The sequence below is a fragment of the Chrysemys picta genome, chromosome 3 (assembly GCF_011386835.1).
Source record: "Chrysemys picta bellii isolate R12L10 chromosome 3, ASM1138683v2, whole genome shotgun sequence".
Classification (NCBI taxonomy): Eukaryota; Metazoa; Chordata; order Testudines; family Emydidae; genus Chrysemys; species Chrysemys picta.
Genome location: NC_088793.1, coordinates 48,718,214 through 48,741,472, shown reverse-complemented (window position 1 = coordinate 48,741,472; position 23,259 = coordinate 48,718,214). Strand labels below are relative to the sequence as shown.

At 42.8% G+C, this 23,259-nt stretch overlaps 1 protein-coding gene across 6 annotated transcripts in view; it reads left to right on the top strand.

Moving 5' to 3' along the window:
- Positions 1-23,259, top strand: part of HMGCLL1 (3-hydroxy-3-methylglutaryl-CoA lyase like 1) — a 128,263-nt gene that overhangs the window by 64,624 nt on the left and 40,380 nt on the right. The window contains exon 8 of one of the 6 annotated variants that reach the window (XM_042848826.2): positions 9,140-9,268. The exons of the other annotated variants lie outside the window; for them this stretch is intronic. Coding sequence (XP_042704760.1) covers positions 9,140-9,211 — 72 coding nt within the window. The 3' untranslated portion in view covers positions 9,212-9,268. Of the gene's footprint in view, positions 1-9,139; positions 9,269-23,259 lie in introns of those variants that run through there. 6 annotated transcript variants of the gene reach the window in all.

Here is a 23,259-nt window from a genome sequence, read left to right as displayed (position 1 = left end):
CCATATGAAGGAAACCTATGACAACATGAAACAACTTTTGAGGTGCATAAACTATGACCAACATCAGTGGCAGCTTTGTGGCGATTTGAAGGTTGTTGCTCTTTTGCTTGATCTGCAGACTGGATACACAAAGTACTGCTGTTTTCTCTGTTAATGGGATAGTCGTGCAAGAGATCCCACTACATCAAGAAAGATTGGCCACTCCGACAGTCATTGGAGCCTGGGAGGAAAAGTGTTCAGCATCCACCACTTGTTGAATCAAGGAAGATTTTGTTACCACCGTTACACATCAAGCTGCGTCTGATGAAGAACTTTGTCAAGGCCCTTGACAAAACACAAGCAGCTTTCAAGTACCTCCATGGAAAATTTCCAAGGTTAAGTGAAGCTAAGATAAAGGAAGGTGTCTTTGTTGGTCCTCAGATTTGTGAACTTCTTCGAGATGATGCATTTGACCATGCACTGCATGGCAAGGAAAAGATGGCATGGAAAGCCTTCCAGTTAGTGGCAATAAATTTTCTCGGAAACAACAAGCAGACAACTACAGGTTGTTGGTGGAAAACCTCTTCAAGGCATACAAAAGCCTTGGTTGCAACGTGTCACTAAAGATACATTTTTTTGCACTCTCATCTAGATAGTTTTTTCCACCGAACTGCGGAGCAGTGAGCGACGAGCACGGCGAGTGATTTCAGCAGGACATTGCAACAATGGAGAAACGCTATCAGGGCAAATGGAGCCCGTCAATGCTTGCAGACTATTGCTGGACAGTGACAAGAGATGCTCCATTTAATGAATACAAGAGACAAGCCAAGAAGCGCCAAGTAGACACTGAATAGGACTAAACTATGTACATAATAGTTTTTTGCCTTTTGTTTCATAATAAATTTTATTTATATAACCCTTTTGCTGATTTTTAAAGTGTTACATAAACAGGACAGGTGAAATATTATCATGTAAAGCAACCATAAACACATGAAAAGACCTAGGTTTACAATTTATGATTAAAACTCTACTATCTACACAATATACATAGACATAAAATGTAAAACTTAAATATCTTAGAAACAGTAGCCAATCAGTTGTTTTAATTGTCATATTTGAATTCAGCACATCAAAATACATAATAAATAGCACATTTTATCTCTGAAGCAGACGACTTCTCAAAAATTGTAGACCTGTGTAATTTGAACTAAATAGGGATTTGGTCCTGTAAATTCACACTTGGGTCAATAATGAACGGCTGCATGAGTTAATCTTGTTAACACCAGTTTGAGTATTTTTAAAAATAAAACTGTAGTCACTCATTTTCAAATAACTAACATTGATAAATGTGTGCCTCTGTTGAAGATGAGTGAAAGAAGAAGCCAAAACAACAAAAAAGAGGTAGACCTAAAACCGTTGAATTTTGATGGAATGTGGAACAAAGGGAAGATAATTTTTTACAATGAAAAATAGACTAGAAAATCCACTTATGCAAGGCTGGTATTCTGCACTGGAATCTGCAGACTTGTATCCCTGCATGTGGTTGTGTACCAAGCTGCATGAGCCATGCTAATAGATCTGAATGCATGATTACAGTTAGTGGGGAAGAGTGGAGGTGGATGGGCTAAAGCATATATAAGTAGGATTGGCCAAATTCAATTGTTACTTTTTTATAATTGATGGCCAATTTCAATGTTTATTTTAAGCATTTATTATTGATTTTTTTTTAAATATTCACAATTGTGCAAAATTATGGGTTTTTAAGCATTTAAGCATTTTTTTTTATCTATTTAAATTTTTGCAGTTGTTGGAAATTTGGGGAGGCTAGATAGTGGGGGGCTAAGAAAATAACTATTTAATGACAGTAGATGTTAAGATTCAACATAATATGTAAAAATATAAATAAGTAAATACTTTAAATTAAACTCTAAGTTCTCAGGAAGCATTCTTCTTTCTTTGCCTATCTGTAAATTTTTGATTACCATCAATGGAAATATGTTTTTCTCTGTTTGCGTGTGTGGTGAAATTGACCTCTCATGACATTTACCAATAAAAATCTAATCCTTCCAAGTTTCTCTCTCGCTCTCTCTGTATGTCTATATGTGGGACTCACATCTATAATTTCTCTTTACCTTTTCTTGTATTTTGCATTTGTAAATTGATGGTTTGTGTTTTTAATGAATTGTATATGTGAGTTCATAAATTTATCCTCTTAAATCTATTTAAAAATGCTATATATTTTTTAAAAAGTAGACCTTTATGAAACTTGCAGTTGTCCTAGATTCATGTGAACACTTTCTTTAGTTTTAGTTTTCATGAGTTTTACACCTCCTGGATTTCCCCCCCCCCCCCTTAGTTTCAGTTTCAGATACACAATCTATGGTAAAGCCAGCAGGTTTTTCCTGGTTTTGTATTAAAATCATGCAAACCACAAATTTTGCATTATTTCAATGCAAAACTTTACATAGTCTCTGTAAACTTTGCCTATGTTTGCTTGAAAGGGTTCATGACCCAAAGTGAAATCTTTCAAACCAGGTGAGTTTGTTGCAAACTTGTCACACAGCTTTAATAGGAAAGCATTGTAAGACACTACATCGGGGTAGGGTTACCATACGTCCGTATTTTCCTGGACATGTCCAGCTTTTTAGTTCTTAAATCGCCGTCCGGGAGGAATTTTTAAATATCTAAAAACGTCTGGGAAAATACGGACATATGGTAACCCTAAGTCCAAAGTCCCGGGGCTGGCAGCTCTTTCTGTGGCAGCTCCCGGCGCCCGCCCGCCGGCAGGAGCCTGCAGTGCGGGCGGCCCCTAGGCACAGAGGTGGAGGGGGTCTCTGCATGCTGCACCAGCTCCCTCCTGCCCAATCAGAGCTGCGGGGACAGGGCTTGCAGGCGCTGGCAGCGGGCAGAGAGCCCTCCGCCTCTCCTCCCCCTGACCCAACCCTAGGAGCCAGAGGGACCTGCCGGATGCTTCCTGGGAGCCGCCCCAGGTAAGAACCGCTGGGACTCCCCACCTTGCCCCTCGGCAGGTCCCTCTGGCTCTTAGAGTCGGGTCGGGGGGAGCGGAGGGCTCTCTGCATGCTGCCGGCGCCTGTAAGCCCTGCTCTGCAGTGCCAGCAGCTCCCATTGGTGCATTTTCTAGCCAATGGGAGCCACGGAGCTTGCGCTTGTGGCAGGCGCAGCACGTGGAGACCTCTCATCTGCCCCTGATCCTAGGAGCCAGAGGGACCTGCGGCAGGAGGGGTGAATAGGCGAGCGGGGCGGGGGGTGTGAAAAGGCCAGCAGTGGGCAGCAGGGATTGAAGAGGCGAGCGGCGTGTGAGCCAGCGGTGGATGAGCTGGCAGGGGTGAGGAGGCAAGAAATGGCAAGCCAGCAGCAGGTGGGGGTTCTCGGGGCGGGCATGGGGGTTTCTGGCAGGGGAGTGAGGAGGTGAGTGGCAGGTGGGAGGAGGCGAGCAGAGGGTGGGGGACTGAGGAGGGACGCAGCAAGCTAGCAGCGGGCCAGGGGTGAGGACAGGTGCAGTGGTGGGGCCGAGCAGGGAGGAGGCCGGACCTGGGGCAGAGTGGTGGCTGAGCGTGGGAGGAGCCGGGGTGGACTGTGAGCAAGGCCAACACCCCCCAGGGAGTGTCCTCTTTTTTTAATGTTCAAATATGGTAATCCTAATCAGGGGTGGGCAAACTTTTTGGCCCGAGGGCCAGGGGCAGCTCCAGGCACCAGCGCAGCAAGCACATGCCTGGGGTGGCAAGCCGCGGGGGGCGGGGTGCCGGTCACCATGAGGGCGGCAGTCAGGCAGCCTTCAGTGGCATGCCTGCGGGAGCTCTGCCGGTCCCGTGGCTTCAGCAGCAATTCAGTGGCAAGTACGCCAAAGCGCGAGACCGGCAGATCACCCGCAGAAACGCCGCCGAATCCGTGTGACCAGCGGACTGCCCGCAGGCATGCCACCGATGGCCGCCTGACTGCCATACTTGGGGCAGCAAAAAACGTAGAGCTGCCCCTGCTGAGGACCACGTTGGGGTTGTAAAACTGTATAGAGGGCCGGGTAGGGAAGGCTGTGCCTCCCCAAACAGCCTGGCCCCCACCCGCTATCCGCCCCCTCCCCCTAACTGCCCCCCTCAGAACTCCCGACCCATCCAACCCCCCCTGCTCCCTGTCCCCTGACTGCCCCCCAGGACTCCCTGCCCCTTATCCAACCCCCTGACCCCAGCCCGAGCCCCCTTACCGTGCCGCTCAAAGCAGCATGTCTGGTAGCCACGCCGCCCGGCCAGAGCTAGACACACTGCCACTCTGCTCTGCAGGAGCACGCCACTCTGCCGCCCAGAGCGCTGCCCACGCAGTGGCGTGGCTGCAGGGGAGAGGGTCAGCAGGAGAGGGGCTGGGAGCTAGTCTCCCTGGCCAGGAGCTTAAGGGCAGGGCAGGACAGTCCCATGGGCCGGATGTGGCCCGCGGGCCTCAGTTTGCCCACCTCTGCACTACATATGCAAAATACAGAGTAAAATTAAAAGTTTTGGTCCCAGTTACCAGAGTCAACCATGGGACTGTCCCAATTTGCTTGAGGGACTGCATCACCCTGTGTGATCTTGACATCCCACAACAGCTGTTTGATCAGAACATAAAAGAAAATGAAACACTGACACTGGGATGGATTCAAAGGTAGAAGTGGATTCAAAATGTTTATCTTTAATGGAGAGCTAACCCCCCAAAATACCAGGAGGTTTTGTGGTCTAGTGTGGTTTTAAATGGCCTTCATTCCAAATAACCGATATTCAGGTTTGGCCCGCTTCAGCCCTGGGATTCAGTCCACCTCTAATCTTCTCCCTCTCCCTCTGTGTCTGAAAGGGGTGGGGGCTGGTGTGAGGGTAGACATGAAGGATAAATTCTGCAAAGACTTAAATTCTCTCCTTCTTCCTTCAGGCTGATAGGGCCCAGCAGTCGTCTACCAGCTCTCATGTTCACCTACAGGAAATGCCCCCCCAAGCCTCTCATCTGCACTGGACACTAGGCACAAGTTGCAATGAAAATACAAACTCACTTAAATTTACGGGTTTTCTAAACTGTCTTTACTCCTTATTAACCTTAAACTGGACCTCCAGGATGTTGCAAGGAAGCCAAAAAACTTCGTCAATCTTGCTCAGAAGGAAAAATGTTCCTGATCCCCAAAACGGGCAATCAGGGAGTCCTCGGGAGGGTTGAGGGCAATGTTTCTCACAATGCTGTAGGGGGAAAGAAGGTTTTATAGGTAGGTGGCTGCCTATATTCCTGTTTGAATGATAAACCTAATCCTGGGATTAGCAGCCTGAAACCTTGTATAGGCATCTTTTAAAATTATTAAATGTTAAAAAGCAAAAATAATTAGAGTAGGTTTAGTGAAACTATTGGCATTATGTTACACGTAGGTTTTTACACCAGCAGGGAGGCATTATGCCCAATGCATGAGGCACAAGCAGTCATAAGAGCTGGCTTCTATTTCTGGCTCTGCCACTGACTTGCTGTGTGGCCATCGGGAAATTACTTCTCCATTTCCCCCTGTGTAAAATAGAGTTGATACACATCTTCCCTTGTAAAGTGCCATTAAATCTATGGATGTAGAGCACTGTAGATGTGCAAATTATTATTATTAGTGCAGTACCAATTCAAAGGCTATTTTCAATGCATAATGTGGAAACTATAGGACAAACTTTTCTGAAACTTACGGGGGGTGTTTTTTTGAATAAATGTAATTTTATGATGAAAAGAGGAAAGAATGAGAGGAGGAAGGGCAATAAAAAGCAACAGAACTATTAAGTTGTGTAAACATGCCAAGTGACCTAATTATCGTCACTCTTGCCCTCCTTTCCCCTCCACATTCTTGTTTGTTTCTGACCTTCGCCAGTGTTGTGTTGAATGTAAGTTGTACAATTTTGGGGGGAGGGCATCTTGTTTTGTAAAGTATCAGAGGTGTAGCCGTGTTAGTCTGAATCTGTAAAAAGCAACAGAGGGGTCCTGTGGCACCTTTAAGACTAACAGAACTATTGGGAGCATAAGTTTTCGTGGGTAAGAACCTCACTTCTTCAGATGCTTGTTTTGTAAAGCATCTAGCTCATTGTAGGGTGCTTGAAAAAATACAATAGTATATCTGCTTTGGGAAAATAAGTATAGAAGATGGACAGGTTTTAATAGACAGTATCACAATTCCACTTTGTTCAGTAAACTGCTATTTAAAACGGAAAAGCACAGCTTGAGTAAGAATAGCCAATATGGGATTCAGGAAGGGATGGTCATGCTTCACTATTTCACTGGAATTCTTTGAGATGGTTACTGCCAAAGCAGACAAAGGATATATAGTGACCATCGTCTGCTTTGATTTTTCAGAAAACAGTTTACAGTGTTCTTTACTGGAAGTCAATGTTAAGGCGTGGAAACATGTAATAAGTGGAAAGTTGGCTAAATGGCAGGAAACAAATGGGAGCTGTAAAATGGAATTTTTTCAAGCTGAAAAGAACATACCAGCAGGGTAGTGGAGGGCTCAGACTGTGGATCCCAGGTTTTATTACTTAAACAAATGACTTACAGTATCATTGATGCTGGTATAGAGGGCAAGTTTTCAGCCATTAAACTGTGAATAATCATAATGAGAAATGAGAGAGTTGGACACTTAAGTACATAGACGATTAGTATTCTGCAATATGCCAAATAAAACCAATTTTGGAGCAAAAACATAAGAATAGGAACATATGCCGTTTTAGAATCAGTAAAAGACCATTTAGTCCAACACGCTTGTCATTTAAAAATTGTATCTCACCCTCACCTTTCTGCTTTTTAGCTTTCTTCTCCAGGAAATGATCTCGCATAGGTGCCTTGTAAGGCCCAGCCTAAATTTGAAATTGCCTTAAGAATCAGCTTAAAAAAGATAAAGCTTATGAACACGGACTACGCCTTTACATTTTCGCTAGCAGATTGAAGACGTAATTAGCAAGATAACAGCATTTCTCAGAGAACATGAGGGAAACAACTTTTTTTCCTACCGTTCAGCAATTATATAATAAGCTAGGAGTTTATTTGGTTTAGAAACTTGAGCTGAAATCAATAAGTAACATGAGATAGGGAAAGCATCCTTAAGGTTTCTTAACACCAGCAGTTAACTAAGCAAAGAAGAGTAAGACTATATCCAGTGAAAGTGGAAATTGAGAGGAAAACAGACAAGACAGACAAGAAATGGCAGGTGAACTGTGAAATGAAGAAAAGGCTCCAGATCATAAGGTTCCAGTGAAGAAAACCAAAAAGAGGGGGTGGAGTGCAGGAAACCAGAAAACCACTGGTACCAGGAGACCTAGTAATACCTAACCAGGCAGCTACTTTTATAAGTGAAAAAACCCACACTAAAGCAATGAGCAAAGCAGACTTAATTATGGAAAAGATTGGGAAATATGGAAAACACAGGTGTTCATATTCACAATAGTAGAGATGTTTGCAACCTTTCTCCTGCTATTTGTGTGTTGTTCTTTTTTGTAGGAACTACTTTTTAAAATGGAAGAATATGTTGCCACAAAACTCTGTAAAGAAAGGGAAAGAGCCTTTCACCTGTTTGTTTGTTTGTTTTTAAATAAAATTTGTGATTATAGCAATAAGTCACTGCAGGTATGTATTAGTAGTCAATTGGTGCTCTTCTCAAGTGGTCAAAGCCTTTGGCCCCTGTGCTTCAGAGCATACCAATAACCTTCTAATACACACATCCATTGCTTATTGCTATAAGCACAAACTTATCCCTAAAACTAATTATGTAGATTCAGAGAGGTTAAATTGTGAGCTCTTCAGGGGAAGGTTGTTTATTTGTATTAAAGTAGCCTCCAGAGGTCTGAACTGAGACTGAAGCCCTATTGTACATACACATAGCAAGATGCAACCCCTTTTCCCACCCACAATCCCAAAGAACATACAATCTAAATAACATGCTTCTGGTTCAGTGCCCAGCACCTTGTTAGCACTTAAAAAGTAATAACAAGCCCTTTTTCTTCCAACACCACCCACAGTTTAATGATTGTGTCTCAGAAATTTGGAGCCCTGGCAGTTACTGAGCCAACAGACCTGCTGACTAGTTCGGTTTCAGTGTACTATTCGGACAAAGAGATTCTGCAGCCATTATGGATTATCCTGATCTTCAAATTCCCCTCACTAGACTTTACTTTGAGCTGTAGGCGGAACTGCAACTCTCTTTGGCTTAAGTTCAAACCTCAACTGTTTGTCTCAATGGTTTTTCTCATTCTAGAATTTCTCATTCTAATATATGAGAGAGACACACACACACAGAATGCACCCAGGGGAATTACAGTGGCAACTGGGAGGTCGAATCTGTAGTGTTTAGGGGATTTAAAGGCTAGAGGTCAAATACTTCCCTGCTGTAATTTCACTGAAGTCAACAGATTTACACAAAGGATGAATTTGGCTCTTTCTCTCTTCGTTTTCTCCATATCTGCTTAAATTGTTTTCTCCTGGAATTAAATTTTTATTGTACCCACGGTTCCATATTAAATATCTACTCTTTCCCTACTGTGAATTTCCCATGCATTAAGTGCCATCAAGTAGCATGTCTCACATTTTGCGAGGTCTTCTTTTCTGAATTCCAGTATTTTTGTGCAGTTGTCTGGTCAGCAGCCACGTATCAGCATTTAAAACCTGATAATATGTTCTTCAACTTCATTTATAACTTTCTGGTGTGTTTCTAGTTATTAGATCCAGAACACTCAGGTCATTCTGATCTAGTTGGCTTTTCAGCTAATATGTAATTAAGCAATCTTGTACTACTTCCATTAACATGCTTCCTTCCTTCCATCTCTTCCCATGAAAAAAACATAAAGAATGAGACAATGTACGTCAAATGGTATTTAGCTTCCAAGCAGATTCTCTTCTGCTACATCCTTTTTTGAGATACAGATCTGGGCAGGTAGCTAGTGAAAGGAACAGAAACCATGAACTCATAGTATTATCAGAGGACAAACCTGTCGACCTTGGTCAGTCCACACTCAAGATTCCTGGCTCCTTATCCCTTTTTCCTCACTCATTAGTTACATGTCTTGCGAAGTTGCTGGTGCAGCCAATGTTTGCACCATTTCCATCTAACACTTTTTGGTTTCTCTGTTAGGATTCATATGGGCCTTAGAGTAATTTATGTATGTTTTACCAGCAGATTTTTTGCCTTTTTGAGGGCAACATGCTCCATAGAATACCACATTCTGTGCCTCTTCCTTTCTGCTGGTAACCTCCAATCCCTTTTTGCTTTATATTGCCTCCGTCAACATGTAAGTGGAGTGGAGAGGATGCCAGCAACTCCACAGGGAGGTAGGGAAATCATAGTAAGCAGATGTCTTTCCCATACATTCATTCCCTCCACTCTATTTTGCATGGCACTTGTGTGAATTTTCTCTCTTCCACTGTTGTCTTCCTAGTCACCATTTGGTAGTTGTAATCCCATGTGCCCACAGCAATGGCCTTTTTAGAGACCTCCTTTTATCATTTAAACTGTATCTTGTTAAACTTGACTATTTAAATGACTAAGAGTCAGTATAATCCAGTTCTGAAGTGGGATGGGCAGTAATCCAGCTCTTTCTCTTAGGGACAGATATTCATTTTTTGGACTAGAAATTAATTACTTCCAAATGCTGAAAATGCAGAAAGACTTTTTAAAAAGTTGATCGGGTGCTTATAGAATCAAGTTAATTTGAAAAGTTTTCAGAATGTAACTTAATCACTTCAAAAATATTTAAAAATTAACTCTTTAGTATTTACAGAAGGTGCCAAAATTAAAAAAACTGAAGTCCAATATGCACAGAATAGTTAAAGAATAGGGAATGGTAGGGTCAGCTTCTCTGCATGCCACTTTGCCATTGAGACTTAACTGATCTTGCAGAGGTGAAAGGGTACTTGACTGGCTTCTCAACTGAGATTAACAACATGGCTGATAGTAGGTTTGGGAACACGTAATTGGACTATTTATTTTACAACTTTTAATCAAGGGCATCTTGGTTAGATTAACCTGGAAGCAGATGGTGGGGGATATTCTGTGTATTACCAAGATACATGTATTTGTTTTATCTTGGGCTTCACTCACTTCCTGAATCAAGTGAACAAAAATTTATTGTTTTGACATATTGTGTATATATTACACACACACACACACATGCACAAATATAGTTAAAATAATATTATTCAGGTTGCAAAGTCAAATACTCAAAAGTTAGGAAATGCCGGAATTAAGGTTGCCTATGCAACCTTAATTCAGCCCCCTTGTGCATGTGCATTATGATTCAGTCTTTAATTATTTAGTGTTAGTTAAGGGTTTGTTGGCATTCTTTCATATGCAAGAGATGGTGGGAGTTGCAACCTATGATGTAGATGGTTTGCAATGTCTCATGTGACTGAATAGTCCAATCTGAGATTTGCATGATCTTTGGCAGTTATTGCAAACGTATGTATCTTGGTTGGGGGCTGCTTGCTTCCTACAGCTCTTTTCTCTTCAAGCTGTAGGAGCCAGCTTCTGTCATGGACTTTGATACCCTGATGCAGACGATGGTGCCACTTCTTACAATCACTTGCCAAGATTTCCTATTGGTCAGGATCAATTCCAAATTCCTTCATATCTTGCTTGCATGCGTCCTTATAGTGAACACTGTTGTTCTTGTTCCCTTTGATAGCTCCCCATATAGCATGTCCTTGGGTATGCGTCCATCTTCCACTTACTCAGATGGCTCAGCGAGTGCAGTCGTCTTTGCTTGAGCAGAGCTATCACATTTGGTAAATTTTCCCTTTGAAGAACCTATGCAGTGTTGACTTTATCTTGCCATTTGGTGTGGCGTATGCGGCGTAAATAACGTAGGTGGAAACTATTTAACCTTTTCTCCTGATGAGCATAAATTGTCCATGTTTCCCCACCATACATGAGAGTGCTGAGAACACAAGCTTGGTACACTAGCATTTTGGTGTTGATGGTAAGCTTTGAGTTGTTACATGCTCTTTTAGTTAGTCTGCTAAAGGTGGTGGCAGTCTTTCCAACATAAACATTTAGTTCTTTATCCAGTGAGAGGTTGGTGGTCACTGTAGAACCTAAATAGCTGAACTTTTGGACTACTTCTAGCTGGTTTGCATTTAAGGTAATTGAAGGATCTTGTGGAACCCCCTGTCCAAATCAACCATTTTCTTGATGCCGTTGGTGAGAACAAATGCCTGACAGCCACTTAAAAGGCAGTCCATAAGTTCTTGTTGTAGATGTTCATTGTGAGCTATAAGGGCAGCATCATCAGTGAATAGAAGTTCCCTGAATAGCACCTTTTTTACTTTGGTCTTTGACTTAAGTTGAGACAGGTTGAAGAGTTTCCCATCTGATCTTGTGTGGAGATACAGTCCAGCTTTCATGTCCTTAAACACACAGTTCAAGAGTACTGAGAAGAAGATTCCAAAGAATATAGGGGCAAGAACACATTCTTGCTTCACTCCTCATTTCATCTCAGAGTTGTCCAATGTGGATCCATCAAACTGGACAGATTCTCTCATGTTGTTGTGGAATGAAAGTTTAACAGTTAATAAGGTCGGTGGGCATCCTGTCTTTTCTAGTATTGCAAATAGACCTGCTCTGCTGACTGTGTTGAATGCTTTGGTTAGGTCCACAAAGGCAATCTACAATGGTTGGTTTTGCTCTGTGCACTCGGAGTTGACGCAGAGAAAATTTCATGTCTATAGTTGATCTTCCAGCCCTGAATCTGAACTGTGATTCAGGGTAGACATGATTCACCAGTTGCTGTAGGCGCACTAATATGACATTTGCTAAAGCTTTTCCTGCTACACTTAGTAGCAAGATCATAGAATCATAGAATATCAGGGTTGGAAGGGACCTCAGGAGGTCATCTAGTACAACCCCCTGCTGAAAGCAGGACCAATCCCCCAACTAAATCATCCCAGCCAGGGCTTTGTCAAGCTTGACCTTAAAAACCTCTAAGGAAGGAGATTCCACCACCTCCCTAGGTAACCCATTCCAGTGCTTCCGAATCCGCCTAGTGAAAAAGTTTTTCCTAATATCTAACCTAAACCCCCCGCCACTGCAACTTGAGACCATACTCCTTGTTCTGTCATCTGCTACCACTGAGAACAGTCTAGATCGATCCTCTTTGGAACCCCCTTTCAGGTAGTTGAAAGCAGCTATCAAATCCCCCCTCATTCTTCTTTTCTGCAGACTAAACAATCCCAGTTCCCTCAGCCTCTCCTCATAAGTCATGTGCTCCAGCCCCCTAATCATTTTTGTTGCCCTCCGCTGGACTCTTTCCAATTTTTCCACATCCTCCTTGAAGTGTGGGGCCCAAAGCTGGACACAGTACTCCAGATGAGGCCTCACCAATGTCGAGTAGAGGGGAATGATCACGTCCCTCGATCTGCTGGCAATGCCCCTACTTATACAGCCCAAAATGTCGTTAGCCTTCTTGGCAACAAGGGCACACTGTTGACTCATATCCAGCTTCTCGTCCATTGTAACCCCTAGGTCCTTTTCTGCAGAACTGCTGCCTAGCCATTCAGTCCCTAGTCTGTAGCAGTGCATGTACCCATGTAGTTGTTGCAGTCGCCCTTTTCGCTTTTGTTTTTCTACAAAGTGATGATGCTTGTGTCACAGGTATTTTTAGTAAAAGTCATGGACAGGTCACAGGCAGTAAACAAAAATTCACACCATGACATGTACTATATACCCCTGACTAAATCTTGGGGGCGGCGAGTGGCAACTTGGGACCCCCGTGGGTGTAGAGAGGGTGGCTCGGGACCCCCATGGGTGCTGGGGGGGTTGGCAGGCAGCGGCACGCAGCCCAGGACCCCCGCTGATGCTGGGGGAAGGGGGATTGGCAGGCTCCCTACCTGGCTCCACACCTCTTCGGAAGCAACGACATCCCCCTCCTTCAGCTCCTAGGCAGAAGCGTGGCCAGGCACTCTGTGCGCTGCCTCCACCAAGATCGCAGGCTCCAGAGCTCCCATTGGCCGGGAACTGTGGCCAATGAGAGCTGGTGATGCGGTGCCTGCAGGTGGAGGCATCACGAAAAGCTTGCTAGCCATGCTTCCGCCTAAGAACCAAGGGACGGAGATGTTGCTGCTTCCAGGGAGCCTCCCGATGTAAGCACTGCCCAGAGCTCTCACCCCATGCCCCAACCTCCTGCCCCCTCCCACACCCAAACTCCTGCTGGGGATGGGGGGTGCGGCTCCAGTAGTGGCAGATATTGAGCAGCCACGGCAGAAGTCACAAAGGTCACGAAAAGTCATGGAATCTGTGACTTCTGTGATCTCTGTGACAAACTCACAGCCTTAATTATATGATCACATACTGTTTTTTCCACAGAACCCCATCCTCATCCAGTGCGGAGAATGGATGTTGCTCACTTAACAAGCAGCAATTCCGTATTTTGTTTTCTCCTCAGTGTGTGGCCCTATGCCTTATTTACTATTCAAACCCTTCTCTGAAGACAGAATCATTAATTTCCTCATGGGATTTTCATTATAATATCTGAGTGCTACACAAATATAAATTTATTTTCACCAGACCCCTTTGAGATGAGGGGGTATTATAATCTCCATTTTAGGAATGGAGAATTGAGCCACAGAGAAATTAAAGTCCGAAGTATCTACTAATTATGGGCACCCAATTTGAGACACCTAGGAACTGGCTTTTCAGAGTCCTTAGCATTAAACAGCACTTGATATCTTCAAAGCACAGTTCCTATTGACTTCAGATGCAGCTGAGAATGCTTAGCACCACTTCTGCAATCAAACCCCAGGATATCAAGTTGGGCACCCAGAAAATGAGAATCAGAGTTAGTAACCATCTCTGAAATGTTTGGTTGGTGTTACCCCACCAGCCTCCATTCCCAGTTGTGTGCGCCCTCTCCCAGCTCCTTATTCCAATCTACTCCCTCCCACCCCTCCACAGCCAACACTTACCCCTCAGCATTCAAATCAGGCAATTTCTCCTTCATGCTAGGTGAGGAGCTGCTTAATCTAGCCAGTGGGTGATGCTGAGGTGAGGGGTGTGTCCTAAGCCTTGCCCCTTTCATCGAGATAGATGCCTAAATCCAGGCTACTGCAGGAAGGTGCCTATCTCTACTAGCCATCCATAACTAGGAATCCTTCTCCTGGAGTCAGTCTGCTTAGATGCCTAAGATGTGAGAATGAGTTTGGTGCCTGCCTCACCGCATCATTCCCCTCAGGACACCTAGAGCCATAAGCCACTGTGTTACCCCTCTGCCTCAGCAAGGGAGAGCTTTGCTGAGACTTAAACTGTGTGTCAGGTTCCTGCCACACCAGTCTGTCCACCACACCATCAAACTCGAGAATCTGCGAGTCTTAACCTTCCATTGCAGGTAACAATCAGTGAACCTCATTTCCCACGTTTCCCAAAGACGTCTCTCTGCTGTGTCTAGTCCCTCTCACTGGACACTCACTGAAATTAAGTTCACTGCCACAAGAGATAAATACACACACCAGCCTGTTAGGTTAGCTGAAGACTCACTCTATACTTCAGAATAACAGCACTGAGATGGTTTATAGTAAAATGAAGAATAAGTTTATTAATAAAGAACAGAGATTTGAATGATACTAAGAGAAAAAGGGACAGATGTGGTTACAAACAACAGACAACAAAACATGCTTTCCAGTGACTAAAACTCAATTTTTGCAGTTACAAGCTTTACCTAAGATGATTTCACTCTTACATCCAGTTACCAGCACCTCTAGGCCAGAGAATCCAATCTTCACAGAATGAGAGGGTGCTGTCTCCTTTGTTCCCTAAGTTATTGATAATTAAGGGCTTCTCTCGTTTTCTTTTTATAGTCCAGTAAACTTCTGAAATTTATTCTTTGAAAATTAAACTGGGGGAGGGATAGCTCAGTGGTTTGAGCATTGGCCTGCTAAACCCATGGTTGTGAGTTCAATCCTTGAGGGGGCCACTTAGGGATCTGGGGCAAAATCAGTACTTGGTCCTGCTAGTGAAGGCAGGGGGCTGGACTCAATGACCTTTCAGGGTCCCTTCCAGTTCTATGAGATACGTATATCTCCAAAGTTCCTCTCCTGACTAGCATGTAGATGCCATGCCATCTTCCTCCCATTCTAGTTGATTTGCTTTTTCAGTTGGCTTAATCACTTTGTTAACCTTAGTTGTAAATGAACTTCCATTGTCTCTGGCCTCAACTTGTTTAATTTACATTGGAAACACATGCAAACAGGTGTAACAACAATCTTTGTCTATGACAAACTTGTTTATCCACTCTACTCATATTGCTTGGTCTGAACATATTTTATGAACATATTTCCAGTGTACATACATAATTCTTTACATTAACCATATATATATCATACAATAATATTAATGACCCAGTATGTCACCAGTTTTTATGAGATATCATACAGTACATTGTTTGGCTAAATATTCTGAAAACAATATATTGCATGTGCCCCTTGCCAGTTGACATAAAGAGGTTCTTAAGCTCACACTCACTCCACACCAAATGGTGGTAGTGAGGCCCAGCTTGTAACTTCTAACACAGTAGTTAGAGCACTTAGCTGGGATGTGGGAGATCTGGGTTTGATCCCCCCCCCCACCTCGTTTAATAAAAAATGCTTTTCTCTCCCTTGTTTTTATGTGAAAAAGTCACACAAATGTGAGAAACTGACTGTAAGTAGAAATAGTGTATCTAATTTATCACAAAATTCTGTCAAATGTGCAATATGACAAAAATAATATGAGAAAAATGTTTTTTCTAATCCCTTCAGTTATAGAAAATGTAGCTGTTACTTGTAATAGACTTAAGCACGTGCATAAGTGTCTGCAGGATCAGGGCCTATGTTAGTAAATATGTAGAGTACTATAGATAGCATTTGTGTACTGATAGAATAATCTGTTGATTTCATTTCATAAGATACTGTACATTGCAGAATAGAATCCAATATTCATACTTGGATATGTAAAACAGAAATACCTGATTGTATGTTCTCCAATATTTGAACATAATATAATGTCTGTTACAATATTGCCATGGTTTTTGGTTAACAAAATAGAAATCTAGTCTACAGTTCCCCTATAAAATGAAGTATTCTATCATAAATGTGTTTGGGTTTTTGCCATGATTTTCAGAACACCAAGTATCAGTGGAGAAAAATCAATAAATGTAACTATTGAAAATATTTTAGAAATTGTCCATCTGAAGTCCCTCGACCTTTGGTAATTAGAGGCCATACTGTGGAGATTGACAGGGTAAATTAGAAGTTAATATTTACACAACAAAACATATGCCCAGTACAATATCCTACACTGATGTTACTGAAACCAGAGTCCAGAAAAGTACGGTGGAAACAAGACCTGGTACTTTTCTTGTGCCAACACAAACAGCAATTACAGCACAGTGTGAGAGGAGTCGTAAGAAATACTACTGCGTATCAGTAGTTCAACAAAGTCAGCACTTTTGTGTAATTGCGGGAGTGGGGGGGGGAACATTTCAGATCCCAGCAAGAAATGGCCATTTATACTTTTAAACTGCTCCTTGATAAAACAATGCTGGGGTCACAAGAAGGCTACTCTGCCAATTTTGCTTCACTGTGGGATCCATTGACATCTGGCTGAGCTGCGGAAGCTGGGAAATTTCTTTAATATTCTCTTGACAGTAAAATGGACATGTGGAAAACATTCTAATCTGTTAATCTTTGGTGCTTCTGAAGAAAAGACATTTGGTTTTATACTTTGTACTGATAAGTATTAAGTCTCCAGATCTAGTTGTAAATAAGTTAACAGCATCTGACTGGAGAATGCAGTCCTTGTTTCTCAAATATGGCAGAAGATAAATATGCACCTGTATAATCGACATGATGTAATAAACGCCAAGAGTTATTTTTGTTTGAGCATATTCTTTGGCAATTTACTTCTCTTTATAGTGAATATGTTTTATCAATGAATATCAGTGAGCAATAGTTTAATTTCTTCTTACATCCTGAGTGACAAAACAGACTACTCTAATGCACAGTTTCACACAATCAAAGGAGTACGAAAATGTAATTAAACAATGTAATAACAATTGTACAAAAAAACCTTCTAAGATACCTTTTAGTTGACATATGTAATTCATTACATAGTTTGTTTAGCTAAGACTGAAAATAATTCTTGCATGTAAATATATAATTATGATGAATAATGGGGATATATATTTTATATGGGTACAGATAGAATATATGATGTTTGGTTTCTGGCATGACATTTATCTTCATAAATGAGGAAAGGAATAATAAATCACTTATGAAGAAAAATGTGAGCATATACTGTATATGGTGAATACAAAGCATACAGTATATCTTTTAATTAAAAATAAGTGGATGATACCATGCAAAATGGAAAAGTATTAAACTGGAGTTCAGACTCTTGCAGATTCCAGCAGTATATTTGTATTCATCTGAAAAAAGTTGGAAAATAAACAAAAAATAACGAATTTATGGATTAAATTGAGTTTAAAGTGGTTCCCAAATTCTAAGTAGTGAGTTATATGGTTATAATAAGTTTCCTAGTGGAAATATCAGTAGGCTCCTTTGGCATACTTAATGGAGCCTCTATTGGTTTTGGTTGTAGAACAAGTAGCTCCAGGAACTAATAGTCCTGTTCTTTTTTCCAAAACTTAGTTGCTGACTGAAACCAACAGCAACCAACTGAAGTTTTGCTAGGTCAGCAAATTGTCTCTTATACAGAAGAGAATCTGACTATTAATGAGAGTGATTTAATACTTCTCTGCTCACTAGTGCATCCTGGTATTTCATTAGTGTTGATCTGCTAATAAGAGCAAGAGGAATGATATTTGTCCAGCATCAACTTCCAGTTTGGGCACTATTTAAACAATCAGTTCATATTGTCATGTTCATCAGGCCCAATCTGCAGTTGTTACTCAGGAAAAAATCCTAATGAATGGTAACTTTAGCTGAGTAAGTAGAGCAGGATCAACCCAGATTCTGATAATTAATGAGTGTTAAGGTAGCACTGGTGAACGAACAGATTCTGTGAATGAGCTAATCCAGGTTGGTGGTGCTTTAAATCTAGCTGCTTCAGAAGCAGATATTTGCAGGAATGAGAAGTGCAGGAGCAAAAGAGATGAGCTGGGGGCTGGGGGGAGATACAAGAACTAGATACTTCTGTTATAATAAAAACAGACATGTTTTAAATTAGAGAGCAGAGAAAATGCTTGAGTTTAGTTCTTATGGCTTGTCATCTCTACAAAACTGTGACCGAGTTAATAACCATGTAATTTACAGTTGCCTCATTGATACACAGACAATATAGTGACAGAAAATTAAATGACTTCCTCAGTCCAAGACATTATCTAGCGGGCCCTATGGTTGGGTCACCAATCCAGTATTGTTTATTTCCTGTAATATTTCTGTAAAGAATTGGTGGCATTTTTTAAAATGGTCTTTCAATAGTAAGATGAGCTGTGCTGCAACAACTGAGGGAGAAGGGTGGCTTCAGGGAGGACTGTCATGTAGCCCAACAGAGAACAGAAGAAAACCTAATTCTCTGAGCATAGCCTGAGGTGGAAAGAAGGGATGTTGCAATCTGGGAAGCATGAGAGGTTTCGCCATCAGCGTATTCTTGGCTCCTCAGCAAGAGAGAAAGGGTGTTGGCATACATTAAAACATCAGATTGCACAATAATATGCACAAAGAGTGACCATTCTGCAGATAGCTGTGGCTCAGCAGCTATCAATCGGTTGCTGCAGCAGGCCTGATCATCAGACACCTTCTCACATTACAACTGGCTGCTGGTTTCTCAGGCAGCTGTCCACAAGGAAAGGGATATAGCTCCCCACCTTCAGGCAGCCCTGTGACTTCTCTGGGAAAGAAAGATCATCAACATTGCTGTCTCTAACCATGACAGCTATTTACAGGAAGCTGCCTGTGTTTCACTATGAAGGAGCAAGTACAGAAGAGAATGTGGTGATGAGATTTTGAAAATTAACCCATAATTTTGTACGCTTCAGCTTTTGGGAACCCAATTTGAGACACCTTTAAAGGGGCCTGATTTTCAGAAAATGCTGAGCATCCGCTTTCTGGAAACCTTTATGGTGTCTCAACTTGGGCATCACAAACAGTGAAGTGAATTCTATCCTTACTTCTGCCACAGACTTCATGTATGATGCTGAGAAAGTCATTAAAACCAAAGATGTTAGACGTGACCACTGAATGTTACATCTTTACTTATTTTTATAATATGCACTATCTTAAAAATGATGAAATTAATGTAATATCCTCTTTAATTCACATTTGCAACTAAAATTAGAAAATAAAATGAATATCAATGGAAACAGTAATTCGCATTTTTAAAATATACGGTAATGGGCTTCACATCCCCCACTGGCTGAACTGCAGGTGGGTGTAGTTTGAGAGAGAGGCTAGGGGATCGGAGAATCAAAACAACATGTTCTTTTGGTGGGTTGTGCCACCTGTCACCAGCTCTAGGGGAGAGTTCTGACTGTGTTAAAGTTAGCTGGATTTTTTAGACAATGTGGTCTTGCCTCATTCCTTCGGTTACCTGTGATGTTACACTCATGTTAGAAAACCAGCAGCAGGACTGAGATAGTCACCTGCTTTTGTGACATCAGACCACTGGTGTACCTCTGCTCCTTTCATGTCAGGGAGGGAGCTTAAGAACCACAACAGACCAACTGCTAGGGACACCACCTGGGGAGGATAAGACAGAACTTGGGTACCTTCACCAGCTGCAGGACTGAATGGAGCTGATCCATTAACACATCCAGGAGAAGTGGAAGTGGCAGAAATGGCAGTTCAATGTACAGGTCTTGGGGAGACACAGTTTGCTCCAGGTGACTGTCTGTTCACCCAAGAGAAAGAGGGGACGACTTCCAAATCTCATGACTGCCTGGGAAGGTCGTTGCACCATGCTAGAGAAACTATTGGATGTGGTGCATTGAGTGGAGCTGAGTTGCTGGAGGACTGACTAGCACCATATCAATCCAACAGGGGACTTGGCATGAGATCTACAACGGGGAAATAACATGGAAGAAGAGGGACTGGAGCCAGTTTGAGTCATCAGGCTACTGAGGAATCCAGTATTGTTCCTGAAGTCATACTTCCAGTTCCCTCAACAAATGGACACCTGCTGAGCAATCCCTGGCCCTCAGGCCACACCCAGAGGATTTGCAGGCCACCCAAGGCGTACCTGTGTTTTGTGGGTTCTCAGGGCCATGCCTAGCCATATGGAACTACTGGTTCTACTGTGGGAGGCCAGCACACCACAGTCAGAGCCAAATGTGTCTGGGGCGGGGGTAGGGGGGAGTCTTCCTCTCCCCACTGGCTATATGGCAGGTGGTGAAGTTTGAGAGAAACTTGGTGCACGGGGAGGGGGGAGGGAGTGAAAATCAGGAAGTGTTTTTGTGGTGTGTGTGGTGGTGCTGGCACAATCTCTAAGGGTAGCAAGTGCTGCTATGTGAGGTCTCTGGCTGCAGTGTAGTCTCACCTCATTCTTTTGGATATTATGATGGTACAATATTGTAATAATAGTAATATGGAATGAAAGAGTACTGCTGTGCTTTTCAGTCCGTTTTTACACAATGCTTGCAATGTATTTAAACTTTCAGAGTCTATTCTACTAAATAGATTTTTTTTTTCACCTCGCTAAGGCAATTCATAGGAAAAAGTTTCTTCTCTTTAATATACAATTATAAACTAAAAATATTAATTTGGCATTGTTTGCATCTTGAAATTAATATCCTATGTGCAAGTGTAAATAACAGTATTGTCAAGGAATTGTCTATATGTCATATTTAACCAGTATATACCATTTAAAAAACAAGGAAATTCCCATCAATTAAAATTCCCATCATTAGGGATGCTTAAGGAAACATCCATCCACATAAACCCTTAAAAGCAAGGAAATGTCCAGTTAAGACATCCTTTCTTTAATACACCTTAACTCCCCCACACCACATTCCTCACAGTCACACTACAACACAAAACCTTAGCTTTGGCCTCAAACCTCCTCCTGGGAAACTAACACATCACATAGTTCAGTGATGCATGGATGCCAAATGCATATGTATGATGATGAGTTTAGCATTAAAGTTCGGGGTTATGGTGTGATCGTGAGGAATGAAATGTATGTGATCTTTTGGCACCATGTAATATAAGAACATAAAAATGGCCATACTGGGTCAGACCAATGGACCACCTATATCACCCATATCTTGTTTTCCAACAGTGGTCTATGCCAGATGCTTCAGAGGGAATGAACAGAACAGGGCAATTATTGAGTAATCCACCCCTTGTCATTCACTCCCAGCTTCTGGCAATCGGAGGCTAGGGACACCCAGAGCATGGGGTTGCATCCCTGACCATCTTGGCTAATAGCCATTGATGCACTATCCTCCATGAACGTACCTAATTCTTTTTTAACCCAGTTATACTTTTGGCTTTCACAACATCTCCTGGCAATGAGTTCCACAGGTTGACTGTGTATTGTGTGAAGAAGTATTTTGTTTGTGTGTGTGAATATAATCTGTAGGCAGCTGGTATACCATTCTTATAGCGAGATATTGATCACTTACTCCCTATCAAAGCCTCTCCAGTTATGTCTCTGTCCATAATCCACAATTTGAACTCTCCATCCATTCTCTCCTCTTCTCTGCCACAGCCCAATCAATTCACTGCCCCTTATTAATTCCCTGCTGTCACCCCTGATCTCCAGAAAAAATCTCTGTATTTTTGTCATAGAATAAATTAGCTGCCCCTACCTCTCCTCTGCCAGCAATCCCAGTCAGTCCACCCTCTGCCCACCAACACTCCCCAATACATCCTCTGGCTCTAGCTCTTGGCCCCTAATTAATCACTTCTCTGTAGCTGCTCCCCAAGGTTCCCATACAGTTTCTTCTCTACCTACATCCCCCCATATGCTCCTAATCAAATATTTGCCCCCAAACTGAAATTTACCAATAATCAGGCCTCCAGTTCGCCCCACATCCCACCTTCTTTAACAGGTCATAGTCTGCCCCACCACTCATTCCAATTCTCACCCGCTCATTCCAGTTCTCACCCCTCACCATCTCCCATCTTCGAGCCTGCCACATCCACTGCAGTTCACTATAAACTTCCTAGCCTCACAACTCAGTCCATCCTCTGCAATCTACTTCCCACTCAACTCATCCCTGTGGCCCTAGTCCCCACTCAGTCCATTCTCTGCAAACATCCCTTAATCCATCCTGCATGACCAACACCCTTGTTCTGTTATATCGGACTGACACCCATGCCCTTCTACTCAGTCCATCTGCAAGACCCTTCAGTCAGCTGATTCTGTTTCCACCAGCAATTTGATCACCACCAACCCCAGTTGTTCCTCCTCCTCCTGCTGACTCAGCAAAGTTATCCTCTACCAAGGCTATCCTCAGCAAATTGATCATCACCAGCATTTAAATGAGTTTAAATTCCCAGCCCTCAAACTTATCTTCAGGGCTTGATTTCTTTGGTTGACATGAGACTGGGGGTGAGGGGGAAGAATGGGTCCCATGGTTGTCCTTAGTTGCTCTTTAGGGAAGGGAAACATCTTGGGGTGTATATCTTTTACACTCTACTAGCTGTGCCTAAGCCATGGTATCTCCTGCTCCTCCTGTAGGCTTCCTAGTGTTCTGATTGCCTGGCAGAGGAGCAACCATAACTGTTCTCTCCTCCACAGTAGGAAGGTAGCAGGTGAATAAGACAGGGTCTTCTGGACCAAAGAGTCTGCCACATTGTAATTAAAGACTGTATCACAGTGCACACTCACAAAGGGGGACACATTACATCTGCACTTGCAACCTTAATATTGGCATTTCCTCATTTCTGAGTGCTTGACTTTGCCAGTTTAATGCTCCTGTAGTGTGGCTTTTTGTATGTCATTTTCAAGATTTAAAAAAAAGCAAACTGAAAACCCCCCAAACTCCATCATATAGAATCATACTGATCCCCATCCCTACCCATGGGATATCAGCAGAGTTGGAACCTTTATATCCACAGCACAGACCTCTACCACTGGCGCTATGGAGTAATAGTAGGCACAGGGCGTCTCTATGTTTTTTGCCACCCCAAGCACGGCAGTCAGGCGGCTTTTGGCGGCTGTCCGCTGGTCACATGGATTTGGCGACATTTCTGCAGGTGATCAGCTGGTCTTGTGCCTTTGGTGTACCCACCGCCGAATTGCCGCCGAAGCTGTGGGACCGGCAGACCTCCCTCATGGTGACCGGCACACCACCCCCCGCGGCTTGCCGC